Source organism: Pristiophorus japonicus, chromosome 7 (assembly GCF_044704955.1).
Source record: "Pristiophorus japonicus isolate sPriJap1 chromosome 7, sPriJap1.hap1, whole genome shotgun sequence".
NCBI lineage: Eukaryota > Metazoa > Chordata > Chondrichthyes > Pristiophoridae > Pristiophorus > Pristiophorus japonicus.
Window position 1 is genome coordinate 18,522,893 of NC_091983.1, and position 19,274 is coordinate 18,542,166.

At 45.4% G+C, this 19,274-nt stretch overlaps 1 protein-coding gene across 1 annotated transcript in view; it reads right to left on the reverse strand.

Moving 5' to 3' along the window:
• Positions 1–19,274, reverse strand: part of adgrb3 (adhesion G protein-coupled receptor B3) — a 920,563-nt gene that overhangs the window by 506,570 nt on the left and 394,719 nt on the right. Inside the window, exon 6 of the mRNA XM_070884862.1 lies at positions 2,607–2,771. Coding sequence (XP_070740963.1) covers positions 2,607–2,771 — 165 coding nt within the window. The remainder of the gene's footprint in view (positions 1–2,606; positions 2,772–19,274) is intronic.

Below are 19,274 nucleotides of genomic sequence, written 5' to 3' on the forward strand. Positions count from 1 at the left end.
GAAGTTTCTTCTCTCAGAAGGTTGTGAATCTGTGGTATTAGCTGCCTCAGAGAGCTGTGGAAGCTGGGACATTGAATAAATTTAAGACAGAAATAGACAGTTTTTTAAACGATAAGTGGATAAGGGGTTATGGGGAACTGGCAGGGAAGTGGAGCTGAGTCCATGATCAGATCAGCCATGATCCTATTAAATGGTGGAGCAGGCTTGAGGAGCTGTGTGGCCTACTCCTGCTGCTATATCTCATGTTCTTATACCAATCTACGCGTGTGATTAGTGAGCACCAATGGGTGATTGCGGAGGGCAGTGTAGCTGTAAAACTATGAGGCTAACGGTCTGTGTACAGTTAAACTATTGAATGAGTGTCATATAACTCTAGAATTGTATAATTTTGAGCTTGAAAGTTATGTGTGATGTTTAGGGTTGATTAACTCACTGTTTATGTTTTACATTCTTTTTGTAAATGAAGAACTAATTCCGGTACTAAAACAAGCAGCTGTCAGCATAGATATGGAGGCTGCTCGAAAGCCAAGGCATTTCTGAACTGTTGGGTTTCAGTAGCACAGTAGCTGGGTTCCTAATCGGAGAACCCTGGCTTTGAAGGCCTGTCTTTACTGCCTGTAGAAATGGGAACATTTCAATTGGCAAGTTTTGCTATCTTTCAGCTCAGTAGTGGGTTAGGACACGGGGAGAAGGTCCTGCTCTGCAGTGCGGTGGAAGCTAAAGAAGAAACTTATCAGGATTAGTCACATGCTGCAGAGAAATAATTTCTAGTAAAGCGCAGACACCATGCCATTGATGGTCGGTCATCAGATGCTTGGTACGCAAACCATTCTGAAAGAAGACGTGTTACTGAGAATTGGGCAAAGTTAAGGTGACATAAGGATGAAACAGAGATAATGCAAAGTAAAAGAGTAAGTCTGTGAAAGGTGGTAATATCTAATAAAACAGAATTAGTCAGTGAACTATTATAAACAGTTTACAAAGGATAAATTTCAATGTCAGTACAACTCCTCCCCCCCCCAGAAACACTGCAAATGCACAGCAGGGAGACCCCCATCAGAATGCAGAAAGATTGATAACGTTAAGGAATCTTTCCCATTGAATTGCTCCCTGGCAATCTAGGGAGATGGGTCTGTGGCTCTCCAATGGGCGACAGATGTGTCCCTGACACCCAGGTGTGTAGACGGATCTGTCTCCCAGCAGTTGATGTATGTGTCCCTATTTCCCAGGTGCGCAGACAGGTGTGCCCATCCCCCAGCAGTGTAGACAAATGTGACCATTCCCCAGGTGTGTCGACAGATGTGCCCGTCTCCCAGCAGTGTAGAGACAGATGTGCACGTTTCCCAGGTGTGTAAACAGACGTGCCCCTGTCTCCCAGGTGTGTAGACAGACGTGCCCCTGTCTCCCAGGTGTGTAGACAGATGTTCTCGTCTCCCAGATGTGTAGACAGATGTGCCCCGTCTCCCAGGTGTGTAGACAGACGTGCCCCTGCCTCCCAGGTGTATAGACAGATGTGCCCGTCTCCCAGGTGTGTAGACAGATGTGCCCGTCTCCCAGGTGTGTAGACAGAAGTGTCCGTCTCCCAGGTGTGTAGACAGATGTGCCCGTCTCCCAGGTGTGTGGACAGATGTGCCCATCCCTCAACAGTGTAGACAGATGTGCCCGTCTCCCAGGTGTGTAGACAGATGTGCCCCTGTCTCCCAGGTGTTTAGACAGATGTGCCTCTGTCTCCCGGCAGTGTAGAGACAGATGTGCCCATTTCCCAGTTGTGTAAACAGATGTGCCCGTCTCCCAGGTGTGTAAACAGAAGTGCCCATTTCCCAGGTGTGTAAACAGATGTGCCCGTCTCTCAGGTGTATAAACAGATGAGCCCATTTCCCAGGTGTGTGGACAGATGTGCCCCTGTCTCCCAGGTGTGTATCACATCAGTGCCCTGTACGAAAGTCTCAATAGATGCATTATCATTCTCGGTGTCCCTGTGATATCCTCAGGAGCTCCTCCAACGGATTTCTTCTGGAATTTTAAAAAGCTAAATCTGATTATCTCAACTTACCTCCTAAAATATTCAGCCTAATAAAATATTCTGCTGTATTAACAATGTTATTTTGGATTGATTGTGTTATGTGCATAGGAGTGAGTTGAAATGAAATAGCAGGCACGCATTTCCTTTTGCAAGATCAATTTGAGCAGATTTCCTGTGTGAAGGGTAATGATAAAAAATGGTAATAAGATCTGTTTGTTATGATTTTGCTTCACCTGGAGCACACAGGAAGTCTTTCGCTGTTCTGTCAGCCTCTATATTGTTGACAAACTCCGTTCTCACCAGATGAGCAGATACCTCCAGAGCTGGTCTCCCTCTGCTGGACACGTATGTAATTACACAATATAGTTCAGTACCACAAATGGTACGTCTACCTCAGTTTAGTGCAGGTTGCATTTCGAACATACAATGCGCACGTAGAAATCAGTAATTCTGCACCGCAACCTCACAATAAAGTCCTCCTTTGCTCCGTTTTTTTTTGTTCTTCAAAAAAACACTTGTTTATTTATCACACTTTGGCAGGAAATCCGTTTCGACCGGGGACTGAACAGACTAACGCACATACCTGTACAGTCAGAATTAAAGCATTCTCTGCTTTCAGCCCAGTGCCCTCTGCACTCTGAGCCACCGTGAGCTGCAGCAGTACACTGTCGGGTCCGCTGCTGTGTCCCATTGGAGCATGTCACTGAGCAGTCTGTCCAAAGGCTCCACTCCTTCCATTGTCCATCAACTGCAAAGATACAGGAGGGGGAAAAAAGAGGAATTTTCCACCAATTTTCTGTCAATTAGTCCCGTCAGCTATTTAGCTGATTTAAGCTTTATTAAGTTGCTCTTTTTGTCGCCATGCCTTGTCCTGCTCCCTCTAATTTCCCCGCCTCGTGCCTTCTCTCCCGAAGGTGACGATTCATATTGGGCTAGTATTCCACCAGTAGCATTGTCCCTCTGGTACCTTGCCATTGTGGCTAGTCCTGCTCCCCGAGCCTCAGTAGTGAGCATCAGCAATCTGTTTCTCGTGACCATAGCCCTGTTCAGACCTGTTGACCGTGCTACCCACAAACGTGCTCTTAAAAGCGGGGTTTAAAATTCTCATCCTTGTTTTCAAATTCCCTCAATGGACCCGCCCCTTCCCTATATCTCTGTAACCTCCTCCAGCCCTACAAACCCATCGAGATCTCCGCGCCCTTCCAATTCTGGCCTCTTGCACATCTCCGATTTTCATCGGGCAACGGTTGGCGGCCATGCCTTCAGCTGCCTAGATCCTTAACTCTGGAAGTCCCTCCTGCTATGTATTTAAACCCTTGTAACCTGTATTACACTACCACCAGAGGGCCCACCTGTTGGAGTCCCAAGGGATCCCAGCATCCCTTGGGAGCACGGTATATAAGCAGGCCACCTGCGAGGTACCTGCACTCTGGAGTCGCATTAAAGGAGATAAGGTCACACTTGTACACAGTACTCAGTTTCATCCTTTATTATATGTATAACAACTGGCGATGAGGTAAAGAACAACCGCTCGAAAATGCAAAGAACAGTTAGTATCCTGGAGAAGTTTTCAGAAGGGGTCGATTGTGAGGCCTTCGTGGAGAGACTCGACCAATACTTTGTGGCCAATGACCCAATGGAAGGGGACGAGAACGCTGCCAAATGAAGGGCGATCCTCCTCACTGTCTGTGGGGCAACAACCTATGGCCTCATGAAGAATCTCCTAGCTCCGGCAAAACCAACAGAGAATACTACAAAGAATTGTGAACGCTGGTCTGGGAGCAGCTAAATCCTAAGGAAAGCATTTTGATGGCGAGATATTGGAGGGCCAGGAAGTGGCGAGCTATGTCGCCGAAGTAAGGCACCTCGCAGGACATTGTGAGTTTGAGGGATTCCGAGAACAAATGCTGAGAGACGTTTTTGTACTGGGCATTGGACATGAGACAATCCTTCACAAACTGTTGACTGTAGAAACTCCGAATCTAAGTAAAGCCATAACGATAGCCCAGGCATTTATATCCACCAGCGACAACACCAAACAGATTTCGCAGAGTAAAGAAGTTTCGGCCAGTACTGTGCATAAAGTAACGTTGGTTTCGAGCAGAAATATACTTGGCAGAACGTGCATACCGGCTACTGCTGCATGACCTCAGATGACCCAGAATCCGCCATCAATCGTTAATGCGAGGCAGTTAACACCTTGTTGGCGCTGTGGAGGTGATCATCGGCCCCATCAATGCCGCTTCAAGCACTCTGCGTGCAACGGTTTCAGAACAATGGGACACCTCCAGCGAATGAGCAGGTGAGCTGCAAACCCTGCAAAATCTGAAAACCACCACATTGCAGAGGAAAATCGATCCACTGAGGATCAGGCTGAATTGGAGACTCATACTGAGGAGGCAGAATTGTACGGGGTACACACATTCGCTACAAAATGTCCACCAACAATGCTGAAAGTTGAACTGAACGGTATTCCAGTATTTATGGAATTGGACACGGTGCGAGTCAGTCCATAATGAGTAAAAAGGCCTTCGGCAGGCTGTGGGGCAAAAAGGTACACAGGCCCAAGCTCAGCCCCATTCACACCAAACTAAGGACTTACACTGTAATTGGCAGTGCAGAAGTCAAAATCTCCTATGACGGAGCAGAACACGAACTCCCGCTGTGGATTGTGCCAGGGGATGGCCCCACATTGTTCGGCAGAAGCTGGCTGGGAAAAATCTGCTGGAACTGGGACGACATCCAAGCGCTTTCATCCGTCGACGATGCCTCATGTGCCCAGGTTTTGAGCAAGTTCCCATCGTTATTCAAGCCAGGCATTGGAAGCTTCTCGGGGGCGAAAGTGCAGATCCATTTGGTTCCCGATACGTGACCCATCCCCCACAAGGCCCGGGCAGTACCATATATGATGCGAGAGAAAGTGGAAATTGAGCTGGACAGGCTGCAGCGAGAAGGCATCATCGCACCAGTGGAATTCAATGAGTGGGCTAGTCCGATTGTCCCGGTACTTAAAGATGACGGCACGGTTAGAATTTGTGGGGACTATAAAGTAACGATTAACCGTTTTTTGCTACAGGACCAGTACCCGCTACCCAAGGCAGATTTGTGACCCTGGCTGGAGGAAAGACTTTCACCAAGCTGGACCTGACCTCGGCCTACATGACGCAGGAGCTGGAGGAGTCTTCGAAAGGCCTCACCTGCATTAACATGCACAGAGGTCTGTTCATCTATAACAGGTGCCCGTTCAGGATTCGGTCAGCCGCTGCAATCTTCAGAAATTTCCTACCTGGGTTAAGCACCCTGATGGAACCCCTACTTGCGCTACTGTGCAAAGGGGATGACTGGGTATCGGGGAATTCACAAGAGGCTGCCTTTAAGAAAGCCAGAAATCTGTTGTGTTCAAACAAACTGCTGGTCCTGTATAACCCTTGTAAAAGATTAGTGTTAGCACGCGATGCATCATTATTCGGGGTCGGGTGTGTGTTACAACAGGCTAATGAATTGGGGATCTTGCAACCAGTCGAGTATGTGTCCAGGAGTTTGTCCAAGGCCGAAAAGGCCAACAGCATGATTGAAAAAGAGGCTCTGGCGAGCATTTACAGGGTAAAAAAAATGCACCAGTACTTGTTTGGCCTCAAGTTTGAGATTGAAACTGACCACAAGCCGCTCATATCGTTGTTCTTTGAGAGCAAAGGGATGAACACCAATGCCTATGCCCGCATCCAAAGATGGGCGTTCACGCTGTTGGTATACAACTATGTAATCCGCCACAGACCGGGCTCAGAGAACTGCGCAGATGCTCTCAGTCGGCTGCCATTGCCCACCACCGGGGTGGAAATGGCACAGCCAGCGGACTTGCTCATGGTCATGGAGGATTCGAGAACAAAAAGTCCCCCGTTATGGCCCGCCAGATCAGGACCTGGACTAGCCAGGATTCTTTACTGTCCTTGGTCAAAAACTGTTTCCTCCATGGGAGCTGGTCCAGTGTCCCAGTGGAGATGAAGGAGGCGATTGAGCCGTTCCACAGGCACAAAGACTAAATGTCCCTGCAGGCGTACTGTGGGGTAATCGTGTGGTCTTGCCCAAGAAAGGCAGAGATACGTTCATTTGTGAACTGCACAGCACCCATCCAGGCATCGTAATGATGAAAGCCACAGCCAGATCCCATGTGTGGTGGCCCGGCATTGACTCAGATTTAGAGTCATGCGTGCTGTAATGTCTGTAAGCTTGGTTCGCTATTCACTAAGGAGGACACAAACAACCTTCCGGATATAAAAGGGGTCAGAGGGTCTAGTAAGAAGGAGGAACTGAGGGATATCCTTATTAGTCAGGAAATTGTGTTGGGGAAATTGATGGGATTGAAGGCCGATAAATCCCCAGGGCCTGATGGACTGCATCCCAGAGTACTTAAGGAGGTGGCCTTGGAAATAGCGGATGCATTGGCAGTCATTTTCCAACATTCCTTTGACTCTGGATCAGTTCCTATGGAGTGGAGGGTAGCCAATGTAACCTCACTTTTTAAAAAAGGAGGGAGAGAGAAAACAGGGAATTATAGACCGGTCAGCCTGACATCGGTAGTGGGAAAATGATGGAATCAATTATTAAGGATGTCATAGCAGCGCATTTGGAAAGAGGTGACATGATAGGTCCAAGTCAGCATGGATTTGTGAAAGGGAAATCATGCTTGACAAAACTTCTGGAATTTTTTGAGGATGTTTCCTGTAGAGTGGACAAGGGAGAACTAGTTGATGTGGTGTATTTGGACTTTCAGAAGGCTTTCGACAAGGTCCCACACAAGAGATTAGTGTGCAAAGTTAAAGCACATGGGATTGGGGGTAGTGTGTTGACGTGGATTAAGAACTGGTTGGCAGACAGGAAGCAAAGAGTAGGAGTAAATGGGTACTTTTCAGAATGGCAGGCAGTGACTAGTGGGGTACCGCAAGGTTCTGTGCTGGGGCCCCAGCTGTTTTCATTGCACATTAATGATTAAAACGAGGGGATTAAATGTAGTATCTCCAAATTTACGGATGACACTAAGTTGGATAGCAGTGTGAGCTGCGAGTAGGATGCTATGAGGCTGCAGAGTGACTTGGATAGATTAGGTGATTGGGCAAATGCATGGCAGATGAAGTATAATGTGGATAAATGTGAGGTTATCCACTTTGGTGGTAAAAACAGAGAGACAGACTATTATCTGAATGGTGACAGATTAGGAAAAGGGGAGATGCAACGAGACCTGGGTGTCATGGTACATCAGTCATTGAAGGTTGGCATACAGGTACAGCAGGCGGTTAAGAAAGCAAATGGCATGTTGGCCTTCATAGCGAGGGGAGTACAGGGGCAGGGAGGTGTTACTACAGTTGTACAGGGCCTTGGTGAGGCCACACCTGGAGTATTGTGTACAGTTTTGGTCTCCTAACTTGAGGAAGGACATTCTTGCTATTGAGGGAGTGCAGCGAAGGTTCACCACACTGATTCCTGGCATGGCAGGACTGACATATCAAGAAAGACTGGATCAATTGGGCTTGTATTCACTGGAGTTCAGAAGAATGAGAGGGGATCTCATAGAAACGTTTAAAATTCTGACGGGTTTAGCCAGGTTAGATGCAGGAAGAATGTCTCCGATGTTGGGGAAGTCCAGAACCAGGGGTCACAGTCTGAGGATAAGGGGTAAGCCATTTAGGACTGAGATGAGGAGAAACTTCTTCACCCAGAGAGTGGTGAACCTGTGGAATTCTCTACAATAGAAAGTAGTTGAGGCCAATTCACTAAATATATTCAAAAAGGAGCTAGATGTAGTTCTTACTACTAGGGGGATCAAGGGGTATGGCGAGAAAGCAGGAATGGGGTACTGAAGTTGCATGTTCAGCCATGAACTCATTGAATGGCGGTGCAGGCTCGAAGGGACGAATGGCCTACTCCTGCATCTATTTTCTACATATTTCTATGTAATGTTTGTAGCTCGACACTGTGGATGTGGACGTATTGTGTACTGCAAGTGCAGAGTTAATAATTGAACAGAACCAGGCAGATTTCGGAGGCTTCCGAGAGAGCTGCCTGTCATGTAAGAAGCTGTGTGTGCTGTGCTCTGTGAATATATCACATGTGGCGATGAGCTGGGATTTTTCCGATCATTTAAAGCTTAAATTTTGTTGGGGAAGGATTCAGCCAGCCGACAGAGAGACTTCGGAAGTTTCTATCTTTGTAAAAAAGCTACAAAATCCGAGGTGAAATACAGCACACGGTGTGAACAGCTGGAGATAAAAATGGCAGGTGTAATCGGACATTTGGTGGAATATAGACACGACCGGGAATGTTTTAAAGCATCTGTGGATTGGCTAGAAATGCATTTCATTGCAAATAACATAATTAAAGTTCCAGACAATGCAGTCCAGAATCGGGCTATGTTGGAACGTAAGAAACAATCTTCTTATCGGAGGCGGGTCCGGCATTGTATAAAACCCTTGTAAATCTGCTTGTGCCTGACGAGCCAAAGGATACAATGCTTAAAGAGATTTTAACGAAGCTGGAGCAACACTATAACCCCAAACTGTTAGAAATTGCTGAAAGCTATCGTTTCGGGATTCGGAATCAAAAGGCTGATGAAAGTATCAGTGATTACATCATAGCATTAAAAAAGCTATCAATGCATTGTAATTTTGGAAACTTTCAAAACCAAGCATTACAGGATCGTTTTGTTTGTGGGGTGAAAAATGATGCGATCAGAAGTAAGTTATTGATGACGGATGACTTGACTTTTGAGATTGCTTGTCAGACAGCGAGGTCAATGGGCCAAACAATATTCCCGAGAATTAAATAATAATTACGGTCGTCAATCAACTGCAGGTTCAAAGTAAAAGACGGTGGGGGCCCAAAGTTTCAGAAACTGGAAATTCTAACAGAGCGTCGAAGTCGTGCTATAGGTGCCTGGGACAACACATTGCTCAAAGTTGTCCATACATGAAGGCAGAGTGTTTCTTCTGCAGGAAGACTGGGCATCTTGCAAAGGCATGCCAACTGAAGGGTAAACCAGCTTCCAAAGCTATGATTAGCAATCCCAAGAGGCTACATAGCATGGAAGAACAACAACAGGACGCGGAGATGTTAGAGTTACATGTCATCAGGAGAATGAGGTTAACGGACAGCGATTCGGAAAGCATCAAAATCCACATAGATGTTGCGGGATTCAAGATACCAATGAAAATTGACACGGGTGCATCCGTGAGTGTAGTACCGGAGTCGCTGTACCTCGACAAATTGCGTGATTTCCAACTGGGGAAATCCAAGATAGAGCTGCCAGGCTATTCAGGAGAGAAAATTCCTGTGGTGGGTCGTATCACCATACCAGTGAAATATAAAGATCAATTTCAGAACTTGTCTCTAATAGTCGTGAAAGGAGACACGTCTGCCTTACTAGGAAGAAATTGGTTGAGCTCATTGAAGCTGTAATGGAGTAAAATTTTCTGTGTGGAAGCGAGATTTTCATTAACGGATGAGGTTATCAAGAAGTATCTGAAGGTGTTCTGTGAAACGGGCAGTCCGATCTAAGGCTTCAAGGCGAGTGTCAGGGTACAGAAGGACGCTAGATTGGTTTACTACAAGCCACATTCCACACCATATGCACTCAAGAAGAAAGTTGAGCAAGAACTCAAAAGACTAGAGACTGAGAACATTATTTGTAAGATAGATCGATGTAATTGGGCTACACCTATTGTTGTTGTACCTGAGTCCAATGGTAAGGTAAGATTGTGTGGTGATTATAAAGTAATCGTAAACCAGGTTCTAGAGGGTAATGTCCCCAATACATTGCCGAATATAGAAGATTTGTTCACAACACTGACAGGTGGTCAGATCTTCTCAAAACTGGATCTTACGAATGCCTACTTACAGCTTGAACTCAAAGAGGAGTCCAATCATGTTTGACTATAAATATTCATCTAGGCCGATGTCAATTTAATAGGCTACCGTTTGGAGTGTCTTCCGCCCTTGCCATATTCCAAGGGGTGATGATCCAGATTTTGCAAGGTATTGAAGGGATAGTATGTTATTTGGATGACATACTAATTTCAGCAACAAATAGGCAAATTCATAATAACATATTGAATGAAGTCCTCAAATGGCTAGAGAAGTACAGAGTACAAGTGTCTGCTTGTAAGTGTGAGTTATTTAAAAACTCAGTGGAGTACTTAGGCTCCAGAGTAGACAAAGATAGTTTACATCCGACCAAGGAAAAACTGGATGCAATCAGAAATGCACCCACTCCCAGGAATGTCACTGAACTTCGTTCATTCTTGGGTCTTTTGAACTATTATGGGAAGTTCCTACCAAATTTGGCTACAGTATTACATCCACTGAATTAACTTTTGAAAAAACAGGTCCATTGAAAGTGGTCAAAAGATGCAATACAGCATTCAAGGAGTGTAAAAGCAAATTGGTGCAGAGCACCATGTTAATTCACGATGACATATCTAAGGAGGTTAAGCTAGCATGTGATGCCTCTCCGTATGGAGTTGGGGCAGTGATCTCTCATGTATCACGTAGTGGAGAGGAGAGTCCAATTGCTTTTGCTTCATGCACTCTCAGTGCCAGTGAGAGTAATTATGCGCAAATTGAAAGGGAAGCTTTGATATTAATTTTTGCGGTCAAAAAGTTTCACAAATACTTGTATGGTCGTAAGTTTACCATTGTTACAGACCATAAGCCCCTAACAGCAATCCTCCATCCAAAGTCCCCAGTTCCAACATTAGCTGCAGCCCGAATGCAGAGATGGACTTTGATTTTGTCAGCATATACATATGATATTGAATACAGATGATCAGCTGATCACAGTAATGCTGATGCAATTTCTAGATTGCCTTCCCCATCACAAGTTACACCCGATAGGGAAGAAGTGTTTTATTTTTCATACATTGATGAACTGCCAGTCACAGCTGAAGAGATTGGTAGAGCAAGCAAACGTGACCCAGTGATGTCAAAGGTGTATGATTATATTGCAAATGGATGGCCAAACCAGGTAACAGACAAAGATACACATCCATTCTTCATTCGTAGGAATTAATTATCAGTTGATAAAGATTGTATCATGTGGGGTGCAAGAGTGGTTATACCAAATAAATTCAGGTCCAAATTATTTGGAGACCTCCATGACCAGCACCTGGGAATGTGCTTGGCCAAGAGTTTTGCATGCAGTTATTTATGGTGGGCAGGTCTTGATAAAGATATAGAGTATATCGTGAGTCAGTGTACGACATGTCAATCGGTAAGCAAGCAACCACCATCAGTACCATTACAGCCATGGAAATAGCCTCCCAGCATGTGGCAAAGGCTATATATTGATCTTGCTGAGTTAGAAAGACAACAATTGTTCATTGTGATTGATAGCCATTCGAAGTGGGTTGAGTGTTTCCAATGTGGAAAATAACAACAAGTAAAACATTGGACATTTTGCGAAAATTATTTTCTTCATTTGGCCTCCCTGAAGAAATTGTTTTGGATAATGGACCACAATTTCGTTCAGAATAATTTGCACAATTCACGAGCAAAAATGGTGTGAAACATACCAAGGTTCCATCATACCACCCTGCTTCGAATGTTGCAGCAGAGCGCACTGTACAAATTATAAAACGTGCCCTCATAAAACAAATGTTAGATCCAAATCCAAGGAAACGACAGTTGTCATTGGATCACAAATTGGCTAATTTTTGATTACATATTGAAATACTCCTCATACAACTACTGGTAGAACACCAGCAGAGTTGTTTCTCAAACGACAGTCACGAATCAGATTCTCGTTATTAAAACCAAATTTGGCACAATCCGTAGAAGAGACACAATTAAGACAGAAAGAGAATCATGATAGAGGTAGAGTAAAAGAGAGAAGTGTGAAATTAAACCAGAAGGTGAGAGTGAAGAACCATCACCATAAATGATTCAAGTGGTAACCAGGAAGAGTGGTGAAGGTATGTGGTCCTCGCACATATTTGTTAAAGATGTTTGATAAAGGACAGGTTAGGTTTATTCATAGTGATCATATTTTACCTACAGATATGGAAGGAGTTGAAGGTGGGAATGATTCAATTATTTCTGACTCATCAGATAGTTTTGATACACCAGTAGCAAATCCTAAATCCAATGTACTGGAAACAAATCCAGGAGAGAATCAAAATGAAAGTCTGAGTCCGAGTCAGGAAAACAAAGAGCCTGAAGTTAGAGTGAGTTCAAATGAAAATCAAGGAAATTCCGTGGTGGAAAACATTCCTCAGGATGAGCCTTGAATGAGTGTGAAATCGACACCAGGTTTGGAAGGTTCTGTTCGAGAGCAGAAAACAAGTGGTAAAGTTAAATTTGTAAATATAGAAAAATATAAGTTTATATCCTGTGTTATGTAGAAACATGAAAGTTATGTATGATGTTTGTTATAATAACTTCTTCATTCAGGAGGGAGAAGTGTAATGTCTGTAAGCTTGTAATGTTTGTACCTCCACACTGTGGATGTGGACATATTGTGTACTGCAACTGCAGAGTTAATAATTAAACAGAACCAGGCAGATTCCGGAGGCTTCCGAGAGAGCTGCCTGCCATGTAGGAAGTTGTGTGTGCTGTGCTCTGTGCGCCAGTGCAACACTTGCTCTTAGCTGAGCAATGCATCCAAAGAGGCACCGCTAAGTTTGTGGTCGTGGCCCTCCAAACCATGGTCAAGGATCCACGTGGACTATGCTGGCCTGTTTCTAGGCAAAATGTTTTTGGTTGTTGTGGACGCTTACTCAAAATGAATTGAATGTGCGACAATGTCTGTGAGCACACCCATGGCCACTATTGAAAGCCTACGAGCCATGTTTGCCACGCACGGCTTGCCTAATGTCCGAGTCAGCGACAATGGGCCATGCTTCACCAGTGCTGAATTCAAAGAATTCATGACCCGCAATGGGATCAAACATGTCACATCTGCCCCGTTCAAGCCCACATCCAACAGCCAGGCAGAACGGGCAGTTTAGACCATCAAGCAAAGTTTGAAATGCGTGTCGGAAGGCTTCCTGCAGATCCAGCTGTCCCGAGTGCTGCCCAGCTACCGCACCAGACCCCACTCGCTCACCGGGGCTCCCCCAGCTGAGTTGCTCATAAAAAAGAGCGCTAAAAACAAGGCTCTCCCTTAGCCACCTTGCTCTCCATAATCACGTGGAGGGCAGGTGACATCAACAAAGTGTGTTCTATGACCACACAAATTTGTCACGCAATACTGAGATCAATGATCCTGTGTTTGTGCTCAATTATGGACATGGTCCCAAATGGCTCGCTGGCACGGTCACAGCCAAAGAGGGGAGTAGGGTGTTTCAGATCAAATTGGCCAATAGACAAATGCACAGAAAACATTTGGACCAAATCAGATTGTGGTTCACCAACAGCTACGAACAACCCGAAGAAGACACCACCAACTTTGACCCTCCAACACACACACAAGTGGCAACGGACATCATGTTTGACCATGAAGCCGAACTCACCATCCCCAGTAGACCGGCAAGGCCAGCTGCCCAACAGCCTAGTGAAGGATTGACCAACTCACCCATACCCACATTTGTACCGAGACAATTGACAAGGGAGCGAAAAGCCCCAGATCGTCTCACCTTGTAAATAAGTGTACTGTTAACTTCACGGGGGAGTGATGTTATGTATTTAACCCCTTGTAACCTGTATTACAGTACCACCAGAGGGCCTACTTGTTGGAGTCCCAAGGGATCCCAGCATCCCTTGGGAACACGGTACATAAGCAGGCCACCCACGAGGTACCTGCACTCTGGAGGTGCGTTAAAGGAGCTAAGGTCACACTTGCTCATTGTACACAGTACTCAGTTTCATCCTTTATTATGAGTGTAACACCTCCCTAAACCTTGCCGCCGCTTTACTCTCTCTCCTCCTTTAAGATGCTCCTTAAAACCTATCTTTTTGACCAAACTTTTGGTCATCCATCCCAATATCTCCTTATGTGGCTCGGGTGTCAAATTTTGTTTGATAAACGCTGCTGTGAAGTGCTTTGGGATGTTTTACTACGTTAACGGTGCTATATAAATGCAAGTTGTTGCTGTTGTTTGCAATCTGGTGCAGATAGCCACCAACCTTCCCTTTCAGCCAGCTCGCCGACTTTGCAATGTAAAAGCCGCGCATGTGGCATATTCTGAATGGCCCGGGCGGCCTAGTAACGGGGCCATGTGGTGCCCCCCAAAAATTAAGAGGGAACATTGGTAACCATGGTTATGAGTGGTGATTGTCCAACTGGGGCTGGAGAATTTCACCTGCCGGACCCACGTGTTGGAACTTCAAGCATGCATCCCACCAATAGTCCCAGCCGATGGCCGCGACACTGTGCGCTGCTCTGCCCCACAGCTGAGCTTTACAGTGCACGCGGGACTGAACAGGTCTGTGATCACGCCGAACAGATTGCTGACGCTCGCTGCGGAGGCTCGGGGAGAAGGACTGGTCATGGTGACAAGCTACCGGAGGGACAATGCTACTGGTGCAATACCAGCCCAGCACGAGGTGGAGTGTTGGAGTGGATGCTCAAAGTCATGGCTTCCGATATATATATATATATATATATATATATATCCAGCCTGCTCCCAGAAAATATGAGTCACGGAGAAATACATGCAGCAAAATATTTCTTGCAATGTGTGTGTGTGCAGCTACAAATAAAAAGATTAATGTTTAGTTCGTCCCGCAATATCATTGACCTAAACAGACTCGTTAACAGCTTTAATTATATCTCCTTTATTTGTACCAACAAAACATGGCTCCTTTCCTCCACCACTCAGCAATGCTTTGGCAGATGCTAACTGATCAGAAATGTAGCCTTTGAAGTATTCCAGAGAATTTGAGAGTGTGGCGATATTCCGCATGACACCTATTTGAGTGAAATTGGAAACTAATTCTAACAGGGAGGATACCGGTGACTAGGCCGCTTCATAGTTTCCATGGCCACTATCCCAGTCCAGATTAAGACTTTATCATGTCAGTAACAATTCATAATAAAATGTGCCAGCTAATTAAGACAACCTGTGTTGACAAGGATAAACCCAAAGCAATTACCGATACCATTTACAAAATTACTGTAGCAAAGCAAACACAGCATTTAAAGAAATCATTTGCGTTCGTATAGCAGCTTTCACAGCCAAATCACTGCACAGCCCTTTATTGAAGCGTTGTCACTGCTATAATGTAGGGAGACAACGACAGCAGGTTTGTGAACAGCAAGGTCCCACCAACAGCAATGTAATCTGTTTTGGAGCTGAGAGATAAATATTGGGCAGGATTAAACTCCCCTGCTCTTCGTCGCCATGGGATCTTGAACATCCACCGGAGAGGGCAGACGGGGTAACATCTCATCCGAAAAATGACAGCTCCGATTTTGGCCTAGATGTTCGGCTGCAGAGCGCTCACTTTTCAAGCGCTCGAAGGCCTCCTAAGCCTACAATATGTCGGGCTGGAAGCTGTCGCTCATTACGAGCTGGAAATGCGCCGCCCACTATATTGGTAAAGGCCAAAAACTCACCGCGCAGTGCCCACGCCTGAAACATGCTTCAAGCGTTTGCATATGAAACAAAGGGGCCTAACACCTTCAACATTGACTCCCTCTTGGCACTATGGCTCTCAAAGGGTTAACCTATAATCCTATGAGACCACCACATGTCTCACCAATTATCTGGTGTTATCTCACATCAAAGGGTGATTAACTTTAACCGTCAGGAAGTTAGGGAGCGTTGACCTCTGATCCTGATTCTCCCACGCTGGTTATTCCTACATTTTGATATTATCAGAGGTGTAAAATACTGAGCACTCAGATGAAAGTATCGCTTGCATCAAGGAAATGGAAGAAGACTTTAAGCTTCATAGGTCTATTTTTGGAAGATCTAGCAAATAAGTGATCCTTTTAAAATCTTATTTCCTGTTTCATCATCAGGCTAAAAAGTGCGATGATTGATTTCCTTTTGCTGTTGCCGACAACCCTCTGAGATCTCTGCACTCCATCAATTCTGGCCTCTTGCGCGTCGCCGATTTCCTTCCTGCCACCATTGGCGGCCGTGCCTTTAGCTGCCGAGGCCCGAAGCCCTGGAATTTACCCCAAATCTCTCCAACTCTACCTCATTCGCTTCCTTTATGATCCTATTTAAAACCTACCTCTTTGACTAAAGTTTTGGACACCTGTCCTAATATCTTCTTATGAGCCTTGGTGTTGAAAGTGTGAAGTGTCTTTGGATGATTTACTATGTTAAAGGTGCTATATAAATGCAAATTCTTATTGTTGTTTGCTCAGCTCTACTGATTTTTTAATAAGTCGATTTGTTTTAAGCACCTCCCAAACCCACGGCTTCTACCACCTAGAAGAACAAGGGCAGCAGGCGCGTGGGAACACCATCACCTCCACAATCCCCTACAAGTCACACACCATCCTGACTTGGAGATATATCGCTATTCCTTCATCGTCGCTGGGTCACAATCATGGAACGCCCTCCCCAACAGCACTGTGGGAGTACCTTCACCACACGGACTGCAGCGGTTCAAGAATGCGGCTCATCACCACCTTCTCAAGGGGAATTAGGGATGGGCAATAAACACCGGCCCTGCCAGCGACGCCCACATCCCGCGAACAGGTTTTTAAAAAAGTATTGGGCTGTGAATTGATTGATGACCCTGACAGTGTGATAGTGTTGGATTAACACACACAGCTCAAATGATTCAATAGATGAAGTTTCCTGACTTAATAATCATCTCTGCTGATGCTAAATCTGCTCCTCTGCAAATAAGGCTCATTAAAATCTGTCAGCGAGTTGACTCATCCTGTCATGGGTACTCACTGTTCAAACAACATTTTTTTAATCTATTGCATTTGCATAAATACACAAAAAGGAAACATAATTCTTCATTTTAAATGAGATGCTGTTGCTAAGATTATCGAGGTAGATTTGATTTCTTTATTTCTATTGGAAGTAGCCATTCGATCTAGAATGGTCGCAGGGATGTGGGCTTCAGTTATATGGCCAGATTGGAAAAACTGGGATTGTTCTCCTTGGAGCAGAGAAGGTTAAAGGGAGATTTAATAGAGGTGTTCAAAATTATGAGAGGGGTTTTGATAAGAGTAAATCAGGAGAAACTTTTTCCACTGGCAGGAAGGTTGGTGACGAGAGGATACAGATTTTAAATAATTAGCAAAAAGCACCAGCAGGATATCAGGAGAATCTTTTTACGCAGCAAGCTGTTATGACATGGAACACACGGCCTGAAAGGGTAGTGGAAGCAGATTCAATTGTTACTTTCAAAAGGAAATTAGATAAATACTGGAAGGGGATAAATTTGCAGGGCTTTGGGGGGGAGGGGAGGGGGGAAGGGCAGGGGAGTGGGGCTAATTCAATCACTCTTTCAGAGAGCAAGCACAGGTACGATAGGCCAAATGGCCTCCTTCTGTGCTGTAGGATTCTATGATTCTTTTGTACTGATAACAATAATGATGGTGCAGCACCCACTCCTACTACTTGATGCTGCCAGCTCACTTCGTAAATAGCCGAATAACACCCATTTTCAAAGTGTGAGAAGTGCACTTTGAGGTAGTTATTGTGCACTGACTTAAAAATAAATCAGCGCAAACAGAATATTAAAGGCATTTAAGACTTGATCCATGAAAGGGTTGTGAAAGTGCAAAATCAATTGGAAAGATGCCATTTTGCATCCATTTGCACGGGAGTTTGCAATGTATGATTTGTCCCTCCGTAAACCTGAGCTCATCCAAAACTCTGCTGCCCGGATCCTAGCTCGCTCCAAGTCCCGTTCACCTGTCACCCCGGTGCTCCCTGACCTACATTGGCTCCCGGCCCTCAATTTTAAAATTTGCTTCCTTCTTTTCAAATCCCTCCATGGCCTCGCCCCTCCCTAGCTCTGCAGCCTCTTCCAGTCCAGAACCTTCTGAGAGCTCTGCGCTCCTCCAATTCTGACCTCTCGCACATCCCCAGTTTTCATCGCTCCACCATTGGCGGCCATGACTTCAGCTGCCTAGGCCCGAAGCTCTGGAAGTCCCTGTCTAGGCCTCTCCACTTCTCTACCTTGCTCTCCTTCTTTAAGTCGCTCCTTAAAACCTACTTCTTTGCCCAAGCTTTTGGCCACCTGTCCTAATATCTCCTTGTGTGGCTCGGTGTCAAATTTGTTCTGATTATGCTCCTGTGGGAGCTTTTACTACGTTAAAGGATAGGCTGATAGATTTCGATGAGGAAAGACAGGAGGAGGCTCGAGTGAAGCTGGTTGGGCCAAATGGCCTGTCTCTGTGTTGTATATCCTATGTAATCCCATGTAATATAAATGCAGGTTGTTATTGTTGCACTGTGTAGATCAGTTTGATTAATTAGTGTCAGTCTTGGACACAAAGAGAAAGTGGGAGTGTTGGAATAACAGCAGGCAATGTACAGCAGGCCAGTTGGCCTATCAGGGAAATGAAAGCTGGGGCACTCCAGCAGAAGTCTGACTAAGGCTCCCGCTGGAGGTGTTAACCTGTCACAGAGCATTTCTGGCAGGTTCCGTGTCGAGCGTTAGTGTGATCTACTTTGGGAATCAGAGAGCAGAGCGGGAACTATCCTGAAATGTTCCAGTACAAGTGTGACTAATCAGCAGCAGGAAACACTAAAACAAAACTTTTGCGACTAGTAATTCTTCTTCTTTCGTAGCAAAGCAAATCAAATGCCAATATCGAAGTCAGATATCCAGGCCAAAGCTTCAGGTGTAACAGCGTGGATATCTTGTAGACTGCCTGAGAATTTCCTCTGAGGGCAGTGCTCAATGATGTACTCCAGGGTCTGATTAGGAGCTCCACTGTCATATGATGAGGATGCTTTAATCTTCCATCAATGGAGAAGGTGGCAGCATCTACCATGCCCAATTCTGAGATGGTTGATGGTTGTCCGCTGTTTGCGAGGAAGGTTTGATCCTTCAGGTTGCACTGTGGGGGTCCTCTGTAAGGAATCCATTCTGTATGTCATAGTTCTTCCAAGCATTTCGCCATCGGTCATCATGGCTGAGGGGAAATCACTGAAAGGTTTCGGTAACGGACCAAAATGGCCTTCTAGATTTGAGATGGGTTGGTGGTAGGTTGTTCAAATTGGCCTGGATCGGCATGGCTTTGCTGGTGTAGCGGTTGTATTCTCTGGAGACTGCATATTCGCGGCATAGGTGTGGTGGTGCGATGTTTGCAAGCAAGGAGAGCCAAGGTTTTGGTGTC